At 41.3% G+C, this 13,566-nt stretch overlaps 1 protein-coding gene across 4 annotated transcripts in view; it reads right to left on the reverse strand.

Annotated features, from left to right (window-relative positions):
• Nucleotides 1-285: 285 nt before the first annotated feature.
• Nucleotides 286-13,566, reverse strand: part of LOC129707234 (protein FAM53A-like) — a 110,368-nt gene continuing 97,087 nt past the window's right edge. For all 4 annotated transcript variants that reach the window (XM_055652136.1, XM_055652382.1, XM_055652300.1 and 1 more), the window contains one exon: nucleotides 286-1,325. In XM_055652136.1, the coding sequence (XP_055508111.1) occupies nucleotides 990-1,325 (336 nt within the window). In that variant the 3' untranslated portion in view covers nucleotides 286-989. The remainder of the gene's footprint in view (nucleotides 1,326-13,566) is intronic.

Below are 13,566 nucleotides of genomic sequence, written 5' to 3' on the forward strand. Positions count from 1 at the left end.
ATACCATCTAGCTATCTCAATGGTCTGTTTGTCAATGGGTTGTATAGTGCTTTCATATTTTCAGCAAGTCCCGAGACTGATCACAACTCTTGGTTCAAAAGACACATTAAACTCAATACTTATAAATTAATTTTGACGAAATTCCGACAACTTACTTAAAAGGAAATCAGCCTCAAATATTTTTTCCTGTGAAGAACATTTCTGCACATGGTGATTAAAAAAAAAACTGTAGAGGTCAATAAATAGTAATGCCAGGAAATAAAGAATGCACACTGCAGGAAGAAATGCAAAGCAAAAATCCATTTTATTTCATTTAAAGACTATAAGTCTTCCTTCTAGTATTGCTGAGGTTTCTGACTTCTGGGAAATTGATCACAACAGGCAATCACAGTCTCTTTCCAAAGCTCAAATGCATTCCTGTGACGTTATTGGAGATGTCTATTGTGTCTATTTGGCCATTTTAAGTTTATCTAAGTCATTACTTTTCTTTTAAAAAGTACAACATCAATTTGATTTGTTGGAACACTGACATCTTTCCCGAACCCCCACCCCACCCACTCCCCCCCACCCCCCAAAAAAAGCAGCACTATTCCTGCACCAACACCACTGTGGTAAAATCTGTGTAATTTAATGTAGAATGCCCTTTAAAAAAAAAATCATTGTAGAGGTCAGCTTTTCCCACCATTTCAAAAACTACAGATTGCAAAATATCGTCAAAGCAGGATTTATAGAAAATGTCTTCCTCCAAAAGGTTTCTAAAACCCTTCACAACCAGTAACTTTGTGCATTTCGGATAAAGTTACTGAACACTACCATCTCCTGTGCACAAAATGGACTACTGGTGCTTTATACAAAAAACCTTCAAGCAGCCCAGAATAACCAATAGATTTTTTTTTTTTAAATGGACACGAGTTATGTAAAGTAATTCTCTACTACAACAAAAAAAAAGTATAAAAACAACCATCTGATCTAGGGCACCACTGCTGCATTTAGTTGTTTTCTATTTGTTCTAGATCCAGATCGCCATAGTCCAGCGGAAATATTCCTTCTTCAGTGCTTTCACAATCGCTTGTATCTTCCTCACTCTCACTCACAGGGACTTCTTTCCCAAAATTTCTTGGGCGGCAAACATCTCTGCCCCCTGTGACATGATACCTGGCAGAGTCATGCTCTTTCACTGGGCTGGTGCCTGGAGTGATGATATTCATTAAAAGGTCATTTGAGTCACATGGTGAAGAGACAATAGTCTTCATATGGTGATCATCTTCGTCATCGTCATCTTCTTCGTAGTCGAGAGAGCAGAGGCTTTTCGAGTTCTTTAATGTCTAAAATAAAAGACAGTTTGCGTTAATAAACTACATAATGTTCTCTGAAGACAAAAGGTACAATATGGTGAAAGGGCAAGATTATACAAGGAGAGACACAATGAGTCTTTGATCACACAGATTAACATTTAATAGGCAATAAAAGTTCAAAATCTAAAGCTATTTGACTAACAAAGAGATTTATCTTTTGTCTTCGCCTTAACATACTGTATGCTTGAAAAGGAAACAAAAAAAGTTAATATTTTCATAGTTCCTCTGTAATGGGAACTTGCCACGAATGATCTGCAGCCTGGAATTTATACATGGGAACATTTTCATGACCTACATTGTAGTCAGACAAGTAAACTCAATTCAGAAAGAGTTTGTGTACAAATACTGTGGTAAGTAGATTTCTTGGTGCTATATGTTTTTAAATACCGTATTTCCCGGCAATGAAGACGCTATTTTTTTACCCAAAAATAAGGCACGAAAATTTACACGTCTTAGAAGCTGAAGTTGGAAGGTTGTTAGCCAAGAAAGGTAGACTTGGCTATCCCTCAGGACAGCAACATCAAGAACGGTGTTGTTGTACTGAGGGATAGCCAAGACTATCCCTCATTGCTGGCAGCTGATGGGAAGCAGCTGTAAAAGGACAGCGCCGCTGGGGAGGGGAGAAGGAGGGGGTCGGGGATCATGCCAGCAACTCACTTGCCGCGACGCTCTGGGCACGGAGCCACCGCATTGTGGCCAGGGGGAGAAGTAGCTTGGGTGCCTATGAGTGGCCGCCAGGACTGGACAGCTTGGATGACTGCGAGCGGCTGCCACCTCAGCTCCTGCTGCCGGTCCCCGCTCACCTCTGGCAGTGCTCTTCGTCTGAAAACCTTGCTCCTGCCGCTCGCCGGCCTCACTCATGTCAGCCACTTCCCGCAAATCCTTAAATTCCGACAGCGCGATCAAGGGACCAATTGTCAGGAAATACGGTACTTTATTAAGAGATTCGACTTTTGAAGACTTTATGAAAGTCGACTGACAACTTACGGAGAGAACAATCTGCGCATGCAGATTTTTTTTAAAGCCAACTTTAAGATGCAGGAAGATTGTTCCAGATGTTGGGGAAGTCCAGAACAAGGGGTCACAGTTTAAGGATAAGGGCATAAGGATCTTTTAGGACAGAGATGAGAAAAACATTTTTCACACAGAGAGTGGTGAATCTCTGGAATTCTCAGCCACAGAAGGTAGTTGAGGCCAGTCCATTGGCTATATTTAAGAGGGAGTTAGATGTGGCCCTTGTGGCTAAAGGGATAAGGGGGTATGGAGAGAAGGAAGGTACAGGATACTGAGTTGGATGATCAGCCATGATCATATTGAATGGCGATGCAGGCTCGAAGGGCCGAATGGCCTACTCCGGCACCTATTTTCTATGTTTCTATGACTGACTGCCACCCTGAGTAATTACTCATGGCACGCGCCTGGCTTTGCATGAAAGGAGATAGTGAAAGCCCAGAACCGCACATTTCACAAAATTACCAATAAGGTAATAGTTGCACAATAGTGTGAAGGAAATCAACCCACTGCAATATGTTAACTGACTCAAAAAGTGATGTTTTCCATATCAACCCAAAAAGATTGGCCAAGAATGAATGTTTGCAGGTGTCTGAAAAGTACTTCAGTTACAAATATTTTTCACTACTTTGTAGATTTAATCTGACAATAAATTTGAAACTGATCAAATTGAGATAAGGAAAATTAAATGACTCAATCCTATTTTAAGGCTTCCAATGTATTTCCCGCTATTGATAAACAAGCTGGAGTCATCAATATCTTCCTTTAGCACAGCAGTGTTGTGCTAAACTGCAAAGAACCACATGGTGCCGTCTGACGGCAGCCTCGCCAACACGCCAACTCGTCCATTTCTTATTTTGTTGTTTTTAGTCTGTTGTTAAATGTATGTTTTAGTGTTTATCTTTAGTGTTGTATTATGTGGGGGGGGTGGGGGAAACTTTTTTAAATCTCTTTCCTTGATGGAGATACAACTTTTTCCGTATCGTATCTCCATCCGCACTTCAGCCTAACATTGTGGACCTTGCGGTGCCTTTGTTGGGGATTGGCTTTGGGAGCTAGAAACCGCGAGCCTGCGGACTTAACATTGTGGACCTTGCGGTGCCTTGGTTAGGGATCAACTTCGGGAGCTCCAACCGTGGGAGCTTCGACCACCCCGATCGCGGGAGCTTTGATTATCCCGACTGCGGAAGGTTCAACTGCCCCGACCGTGGGAGAAAAGTAGGATAGAAGATAATTTGTTATTGCCTTCCATCACAGTGCGCTGTGGTGGATGTTTTATGTTAATTTTTATGTAGTTGTGTGTCTTGGGGCTTTTTTGGTATGACAGTATGGCAAATCAAATTCTTAGTATATTTTTACATACTTGGTTAATAAATTAATTACAATTACAAATGGAACCCATAACAATGGAAAACATTGAACAGGCCATTTCCTTTAAATTAAATCTACAAGTGAAGTTAAAATTGATTAAACAAAAAAAGCAAACATTAAACCACAAAGAGAACTCTATAACACCCAGAAAACCTCTTTTCAGAGGCAAGAAGTACATTATAGCCAACATTGATTCAATAGAATGATACCTTGCACATAAAACATTTGACATTGTAGATGCTGTGACCATTGCTTACACAGCATTGGATAATGAAATGATTTAAATGACCCGTCTCAATGATTATCCAGTAGTTCTAACATCGGATATATAGAAATGTTTTTTTTAATTCACTAATTGCCTGGAAGTGAGGCAATCTCCCACACTATCTAGACTCCTTGCAATTTGCATACAAATTTGGAGGAAGCCACCACCCTTGCACCACATTTAGTTTGAGATCATCTTATCAATGGCGACACCCAAGTTGCTATTCATTAACTACCACTCAGCCTTCAACACGATTATATAGAATAAGCTAACCTCCAAACTCTTGGAACCTGGGGGATACATCTGGTTTATGGTCTTTTTGATGAACAGAGCTCAATTGATTAGAAATGGTCACTGTATTTCCTCCACCCTGACTCTTAAGACTGGTGTCCCTCAGAATTATGTGCTCAGTCCCCTGTTCTACTTCCCGTCCACCCATAACTGTGGGGCCAAAGGCAATGCTAACTCAATCTTTAAGATCAATGATGATACCAGTTGTTTGCCAGATAAATAATGATGCAATGAAGGATCAGGAAGTGTCTGAGCAATATATGACTACACTCATGTATGGTATAATTTGCCTGGACAGCATACAAAACAAAGTTATTTACATATTGTTTATATCTCTCGTTTCCCTTTCCCGTGACTTCCAGTCTGAAAAAGGGTCTCAACCCGAAACGTCACCCATTCCTTCCCCCCCAGAGATGTTGCCTGGCATGGCAGATGAAGTTTAATGCGGATAAATGTGTGGTTATCCACTTTGGTAGCAAAAACAGGAAGGCAGATTGCTATCTAAATAGCGTCAAGTTGGGAAAAGGGGAAGTACAACGGGATCTGGGGGTCCTTGTACATCAGTCTATGAAAGTAAGCATGCAGGTACAGCACGCAGTGAAGAAAGCGAATGGCATGTTGGCCTTTATAACAAGAGGAATCGAATATAGGAGCAATGAGGTCCTTCTGCAGTTGTACAGAGCCCTAGTGAGACCACACCTGGAGTATTGTGTGCAGTTTTGGTCCCCTAATTTGAGGATGGCGGGACAGTCATATGCTGCGAGAATGGAGCAGCTGGGCTTGTACACTCTGGAGTTTAGAAGGATGAGAGGGCATCTCATTGAAACATAACATTGTTAAGGGCTTGAACACGCTAGAGGCAGGAAATGTGTTCCCGATGTTGGGGGAGCCAAGAACCAGGGGCCATAGTTTAAGAATAAACAGTAAGCCATTTAGAACGGAGATGAGGAAACACCTTTTCTCAGAGAGTGGTGAGTCTGTGGAATTCCCTGCCTCAGAGGGCGGTGGAGGCAGGTTCTCTGGATGCTTCCAAGAGAGAGCTAGATAGGGCTCTTAAAAATAGCGGAGTCAGGGGATATGGGGAGAAGGCAGGAACGGGGTACTGATTGGGGATGATCAATCATGATCACATTGAATGGCGGTGCTGGCTCGAAGGACCAAATGGCCTACTCCTTCACCTATTGTCTATTGTCTATTGCTTGTCCTGCTATCTTCGGTTTAAACCAGCATCTGCAGTTCCTTCCTACAAAGTTATTTATTATATCTCCGTATTTGTGACTATAATAAACCAATGCAAACAATCAGACAGACAGAATCCTGGCATCTCATCACTCCAGTCCTCAAACAACTTCACTGGCTTCCCATCTCCCACCGGATCACCTACAAAATCCTGATCCTCACCTACAAAGCCCTCCACCATCTGGCCCCCCCATATCTCACTGACCTCCTCTCCCCCTACCAACCCTCACGGTCCCTCAGATCCACATCAGCCGGTCTCCTCTCCACCCACAAGTCCAACCTCCAGTTTTGGGGACAGAGCCTTCTCCAGGGCAGCTCCCAGGCTCTGGAACTCCCTCCCCCAACTGATCCGCAATTCCGTGTCCCTCACCATCTTCCAGTCCCGCCTCAAGACCCATCTCTTCACCTCTGCCCAGCCTTAGCCCCACGTCCCCCTCCCTTTTGATATGTGCATTAATTGCCTCATATTGTGTTTTGAATTGAATTCTGTCTTTACTTTGTGTACTAGTCATGTCTCTACTATTTATTTCATTCTCCTTACATGTTTTTCCTCTACCTGCTAAATTTTTGTAAGGTGTCCTTGAGACTCTTGAAAGGAGCCCATAAATAAAATTTATTATTATTATTATTATTATTATTATTAGAGTACAAAGGACAAAGGACATTTATTGTCACATACACCATTTCTGGTGTAGTGAAATTTGAGTTGCCACTTGCAACATAGAACGTAGACCTAAGAATGCAAGGTAAGCAAGTAAGTAATTTTTATTTATACAACACTTTTAAATCCAATTACGTTGAAGCCAAAGTGTTTTACAGCGAAGAATTCAGATTACCATACATCCAAATAAAAGAAAGAAATAAAAAGCCACAACACACTATAGAATTTAACATGAACGTCCCCCCCACAGCAGAATCAACACTTTCCACTGTGAGGGAAGGCACTAAAAAGTCCAGTCCCCCTCCTCTTAGATCACCCCATGGTCGGGGCCTATTTGAAGCCTCCGCAGTTGCCGCAATGGTGGCCCGATGTCATAGGCCCTCTCTCCGGATGATGGAGTTCCGGCGTCGGGAGAACACTCTTCAGCGGCATTGGAATATCTGGAACGGCTGTTTCCTCCCCGGAGACCGTGGCTCCCGAAGTCCACAGGCCGCGCTGGTTGGAGCCCAGCGAGAGATCCCAGGCCCCGAGGTGTTTGAAATCAGCGCCGCCCGGGGCTGGACGCCCGCAACCACAGCTCCGCAATGTTCCCGTCAGCAGTCTTCAGACCTCCAGAGCCACATACGGCGATGCGGGCAAGGCATCGCCCGCTCCATGACGGTGCCTCAGCGCTGTGCCGCTGCCGCCCAAGCTGCAGTCCCGGCCGGTCCCGGCAAGAAACGCCGCTCCAGTCCCGCTGGCAGGCCACACGAAGAGGGCGAAAATGCGACTCGGAGGAAAGTCGCATCTCCGACCAGGTAGTATTGAGAAAATATAGTTTCCCCCTTCCCCACACCTCCCCCCATAAAAAGACTACACCTCCAAAATAAAAGTTTTTTAAACACTAAAAAGGGTGAGAAGATGGACTGCAGGAGGAGCAGCCATACATAATGGCACCCCACTCCTGCACATCCGCCATTTGATGATGATGAATAAAATCCTATTCTAATCATAGCTGCTGTACAGGTGCTTAACTTCCAATTCCTTGCAAACAAGGAAATTCATTTCACCCTGACGTATGACAAAAGTCTAGTCAGAATCAGATTTAGAGATTCCTAGTTAGAGTTTAAATATATTTAACGGGGAAACATTGACTCCAGTTAGAAGTCCATGACAGAGGGTCACTAATTCCAAATAACCACTGAGACCACAAACTGAGCCAGGCATTTTATATAAAATGTTACGTCATTAACCCCTGAAATTATTTCTCACATGCTCTAAGGGAATAGCGTGAAAACAAAATGGCACAACATTAGGAGCTAGGATGAACAACACAACAGAATTAATCTGGCACTTCTTAACCAACTGCTTGCTGGCTTAGCTATGATGCTGACATGTTTAGCAGTGATTAAGAAGCTGAACTTAAAGATAATGTAAACTCCAATATTTCACTCAGAGGGCCTCATAGGACCTAAGCAGGTCATCAATAAGGTTAAACTCGTCAATGAACAAATGGAATTCCATTTTAATTATTTTTGAAAGCGAAGCACCTTATATTGCAGATTACAATGCAGAATGCTGCAATGAGTAAAAACTTACTGGTAAACTGATAATTAACACAGAGGCTGAAATTCAAGAGTAATAATCATTTTAGGAAATTGAATGCCTTTCTTTTACCATGTTTAGTTTAGAGATACAGCAGGGAAACGGGGCCACACAAGTTCACGCTGGCAATTGATCAGCCAGCCGTTCACGAGTTCCATGTTATTCTGTATTTGCACCCACTCCCCACACAAGAGTCAATTCACAAAAGATACACAATACATGGAGTAACTCAGTGGGACAGGCACCATCTCTGGATAGAAGGAATGGGTGACGTTTCAGGTTGAAACCTTTCTTCAGCAGTCAATTTACAGAGGCCAAACCTTGGTCTGAAGACGGGTTTCAGCCCGAAACGTTGCCCATTTACTTCACTCCATAGATGCTGCTGCACCCACTGAGTTTCTCCAGCTTTTTTATGTACCAACAAACTGCACGCCTTTGAGTTGTGGGAGGAAACCGGAGCACCTGGAGAATGTGCAAACTCTAGACACACAGCACACAAGGTAAATATCGGGCCCGGGTCTCTGGCGCTGTGAGGCAGCAGCTCTACCGACTGCATCACTGTGTAAATAACAAAATATCAAGTTGTGACAATATCTTGCAAGAATAATCTGAGCAAGCAGGAATTGGATTTAACTTTGCTAAAGAGTCATTATGGTTAAACTGCATTTATCTACTGCAATCACTTTATAATTAATGAGTAATCTTTGATTTAACAGCAGCTATAAAAGTGCACATCCAGCAGTGAGTTCTAATGAGCATCTCAGCAAAAGTGGACCTGAACATTTTAACAGTCAGACAGGAAATACATTCATTCCATTTCACTGTCAGCCATTATCATACAATCAGTTTAGTTTATTGTCACATGTAACGAGGTACAGTGAAAAACGTTTGTTGCATGCTAACCAGTCAGCGGAAAAATAACACATGATTACAATCAATCCAGTTACAGTGTATAGATACATGAGGGAATAACGTTTGGTGCAAGGTAAAGCCAGCAAAGTCGGATAAAGGATAGTCCCAGGGTCACCAATGAGGTAGATTTATCCCACACAAGTTTGAAATATTACTGGTAGCTCATCTGTAAATTGTAAGGAACTTTTTAGCGCAAAAGGGAATGGACGTTCTGTCTTTTGAAGCACATTCAATGATGGGATCAGCAGGTTTGACAACACCATGAAAATCAGGAACAATGGTGAATGAGTGGGAGGCAGGTTCCAGCCCTGATGCCGCCAAAAGGCCATCAGGGATGAGCTGTGGTGACCATTTAGTTTTTTGTTTTTTACGAATCTCTGCTGTTAGCCCGACCATAGGCAGAATATTTAAAAAATAAAATGCCATAAAACTGCAGATGGCTTTCAATGAATACAAACAGCCATTATTATAATTTTGAATACAGAGAACGGCAGATGCTGGTTTAGAAAAAGACAAAGTGCTGGAGTAACTCAGCGGGTCAGACAGCCACTCTGGAGAATATGGATAGGTGGATTTTCGGTTTGGGATCCCTGTACTGAGATGCCGCCTGACCCACTGAGTTACTCCAGCACTTTGTCTTTTTACTTCATAATTTTAATGGTCAAACATCAATGCAGTTGATCTACAGAACCTCCCCTCCCAAATCTGGCCTTCACCCCAATGAAACCACACCATCTTTCTTCCATTTAACCAGGAGGAAACAAACCAATAAACTGGGTTTGGCTTTCAATGAATACAAATAGACATTATTAAAATCTTGGATACAAGCAACTGCAAATGCTGGTTCCGCAAAAAAAAGTGGGAAAGTAACTCCACTGATTGCCTGGAATTAACAGTTAGTGGCAAAGTGCTAGCCTTGCCTTGTACCACTGAGAAAGCTTCCCACACAAATTCTAGCCGCTTTGGTGACATGGGCTTCCCCTTCCAAATTATTTGTTGCGGTTATTTCCACAAAAGCCTCTTGCAACTGGAGTGCAGTCAACCATATCAAGAAGGTCTCTCAGACCACAGACCAGCTAGTAAAGGACATTTGACAGACATTTTATAGCGCGGGATATAAAGACAGGATTGCACGAGGTCAGACTGTGGCTTATAATAAATTAAAAAGTAAAATCTTTTGAAATGGAGGATATTATAGTGCCAATGAAGGTAGTAATTATGACTTAATATGACTTTATGCCTCTAAATCTTACTTACATCTCAATACAATACTTACAGGTGCAGTGTGAACAGTTTATGAAAACCTGATTTATATCAGCTAACCGCATTCTGAAGATTCATTGATTTCTGAAGATTATGTTGGGTGAGGCTAAAACCAGCGTATCCTGTTTAGGTACAGGGAATTCTTACATCTATTACCATCTTTAACTGTGGACGCACATAATTGAGAAGTTGCCATAAACTTCATGGGATCGTGATTTCCAATGCTATTTACCCCCAAACATTGCAAGAGCAAAAATCCAGGTCACAGTTCAATAACTCTTCCACAAAATCTTGTAACAATTTGAACGATGGCCTATATTTTATCCATCAGTCCCAGTTTCAAGACTCACCACTTTGCTTTGATTATGACTCAAACACTGATTAATGTTATCCATACATTTGCTTCACTCGTGGCCCTTTGTCTCTTTTATGGTTGAAAATAATACATTTCTGAAGTGCTAAAAAAAATTCAAGATAACTATTTACTGCCGCTTAAATCTATTTCAACTATCATGCTATATTTTAAAAAAACAATAGAAAACAATGAATTCAGTGGTGCCTGCCTGCCTCTTATTCATCACATATTCAGAATGCCTCTGCACCTCATCCTTCAGTGATAATTGGTACTTTAATCTTAGTGCACCATTTTTTCTTTACAGATCCAAATTCAAGGATCAGATAAAAGGCTGGGGGTTTTTTTTAGTACAATGATGAAGCTAGGCTGGAAAGTTGAAGTCATTTTTCCCAGAACCTGAAAGTAGGAGATAATGGTAACATCGATGGCATAAGACTGGACTCCGTTAGTAATTTTAATTAAAGACTGGACGAAGATATTGAAATACATGTGTGATTATGTTTTAGTATGAAGACGACTCGTAATTGTTTAACCTGGCGTTAGCCTGGAAAAGTGGGGGAGGAGAAACCAAATTCATCCCAATAAGTGTGAATATTACAGAATATATTTTTAAATATTAAAAAAAAGGGTGTTACAGATTTCTCTCCAAGGCCTTGTTATGGCCATCCTTTAGCCAACCCACTGTCAAAAACCAAGGGGAGACTATGAATACAGAAGGTTACTTCATTAAAGCTCACTTCAGGCCTAATTTCACTTTGTGATCCCCATGGTGATGTGAAAACAGCAAAACGCCAGATGCTCTCAGCGCCCGCCACCTTAGCACTGCTCTTTCATTACAACAAATTCCCCCAGCCTCTATTCATAACTAAGTACACCATCCTGTTATGTGCTGTCACAGGATAAAGCATTGGTTTGTTTGCAGCTCAGTCTTGACAATTGATTATCATCTCCTGGGCCTGGCTATTGCCTTCCTTCTTCTCAAGTCTGCTGGAATTTGAACTTTAAATGGATGCTCTTCTTGGGAACAATGGGTAAAAGCAACGGATTGTTCATGCATTGCTCGGAAAGAAAAGGCCAACATCCATCTTTAGTTTAGCTTGGCTAGAACTCACGCATTAGTTCCATTGTAAAGCAGGGGTTTTGCCTGTAGTCACAGCATTCAATTCCATTCAGAAAAAAAAAATCCTCGCGTTCAATTAATGTTTTCTCTGAATGAACAGGCTTTATTTTGGCACAAGGCCAGTTTTCAAACCTAAACACATGGATCGACACAGAAAATTAAGCACACCACAACACACACACATTGTGTTACTCCAGAATCTCTCATATGAAATTCAGTAAATATTCCGATTTTCAGAATCACCAGTATACTCAGGATACAGGAGGCCTTGGGTGAATACAAGCTTCCAATCGAGCTATCTCACAGGTCCCCGTTTCCCTGTAACTGTGCAAATTATTCTCGCTCACATCACCACCGACTTACCTTTGGTGTTAACAAATGAACTTTTTCTTTTAGCAAATCGCTCACATCACCTGATAGGAGCATTCACCACTTTAGGTAAAAAAAAATGGCTTAAGGGAAGGGAAAAAAAGTGACAGTAAATAGTTATTTTTCAAGCTGGAAAATGGTCCCCATGGATCAGCAAGAGAATCACTAATTTTATACATTTATACGCGGAGATTAAAATACACTAGCATTTCCAAATCTGATGACACACAAGGGATGTAGCAAACGCCAAAATGATACCAATCCACTGCTACAGGATGTAGATAAGGTGCGATAGGAAAATGTAATTTAGTACAGAGAAATGTGAGGCAATGATCTTTGGCAGATGGGATGTAAAGAGGCAATAATTAAAGGGACAGTTCTAAACAATGTGCAGGACACAAAGGGGTCTAGGGGCTCATACAGATACATGAAAGGGGCCAGACATTTTGAGAAACCAGTAGGCAAAGCATACAGTTAGGCATCATGGAATTTATAAATAAACATTTTGGTACAGCTGCAGACGTTTTTGCTGAACCTTTATGAAACTGTATTTATAGGCCTCGCTCAACATTATAAAAAACAGTATTTTTGGCCACTGCAGTTATTGGTGTTTGTGGGAGCACTGTGACTGCACTTGCAAAATACTTAGCAAGTAGCAAAGATTTTGGAGTTATAATAGTATAAAGCCAAGTCTTTTTCAAGTGGGCATATAGAGATCAGATAATCAGCTAATGGCGACTTTTGTGGCAATTTATTACAACTATTAATATAACCATATAACAATTACAGCACGGAAACAGGCCATCTCGACCCTTCCAGTCCGTGCCGAACACGTATTCTCCCCTAGTCCCATATACCTGCGCTCAGACCATAACCCTCCATTCCTTTCCCATCCATATACCTATCCAATTAATACCTATTTACCTATCCAATTAAAACCTATCCATTAATAGTTTATGATTCACATTTAAATGCCAAATTTGGATGAAAAATAATTAATTACATTTGTTGTTACGGTCACAAAATTACAAGTAAAAGTAAATGAAGCCCGGATCAAAGGCCCAGTAACTTCTGTTCTCCAACCCCCACATCTGTGCCTGCAGGGGAAAATCATTTTTACCTTATACTTATTAAAAAGATATAAATGTCATCACCAAACTCACATAATTAATACCATCTGGTTAAAAATAATTTTTAATAACCAAATATCCTTATTTAGAAAAAAAATATTTCCTAGCTCTTAAAAATGTTTTAAACACAATGTCATAGCTAAAAGGAATTGCTATTTTTGTTACAATTAAATAGCTTGAGTCGCAGTGTTGAAAATTGAAAATGAAACATATTAAAACACTGCTGCCATCATCAGTGTGGAAAGCACCTTGTAGCATCAATCATAACCATTTAACAATCAGCTTAATCGTCCTGAATGATGCTTTAATATTGATTTTGACAAATTAATTTTATTGGACACGAGGTTTATTGTGAAAACCACAGCTAACGCTCACCCTTAACTGCCCACCAGAAGGTAACCAAGGAACAGTAATATATATCTAAGTCAGAGAGACGAGTGGATTGAAGGGGGAACCACTGTGGTGGGAAATGAAGTGTTCCTAATCACTTGCTGCAATTGCCCTTTTTAGTGGTAAAGGTCACAGACTAAGCAACTAAGGCGAGCAACTGCTGCACATTTTGCAGATGGCACACAGTGTTGTCATGGTGGACTTGAAATGTATAATATGGCAGAAGAGTTGGAGTCAAGAAGGCTGCTGG

Source organism: Leucoraja erinacea, chromosome 1, assembly GCF_028641065.1.
Source record: "Leucoraja erinacea ecotype New England chromosome 1, Leri_hhj_1, whole genome shotgun sequence".
Taxonomy (NCBI): Eukaryota; Metazoa; Chordata; class Chondrichthyes; order Rajiformes; family Rajidae; genus Leucoraja; species Leucoraja erinaceus.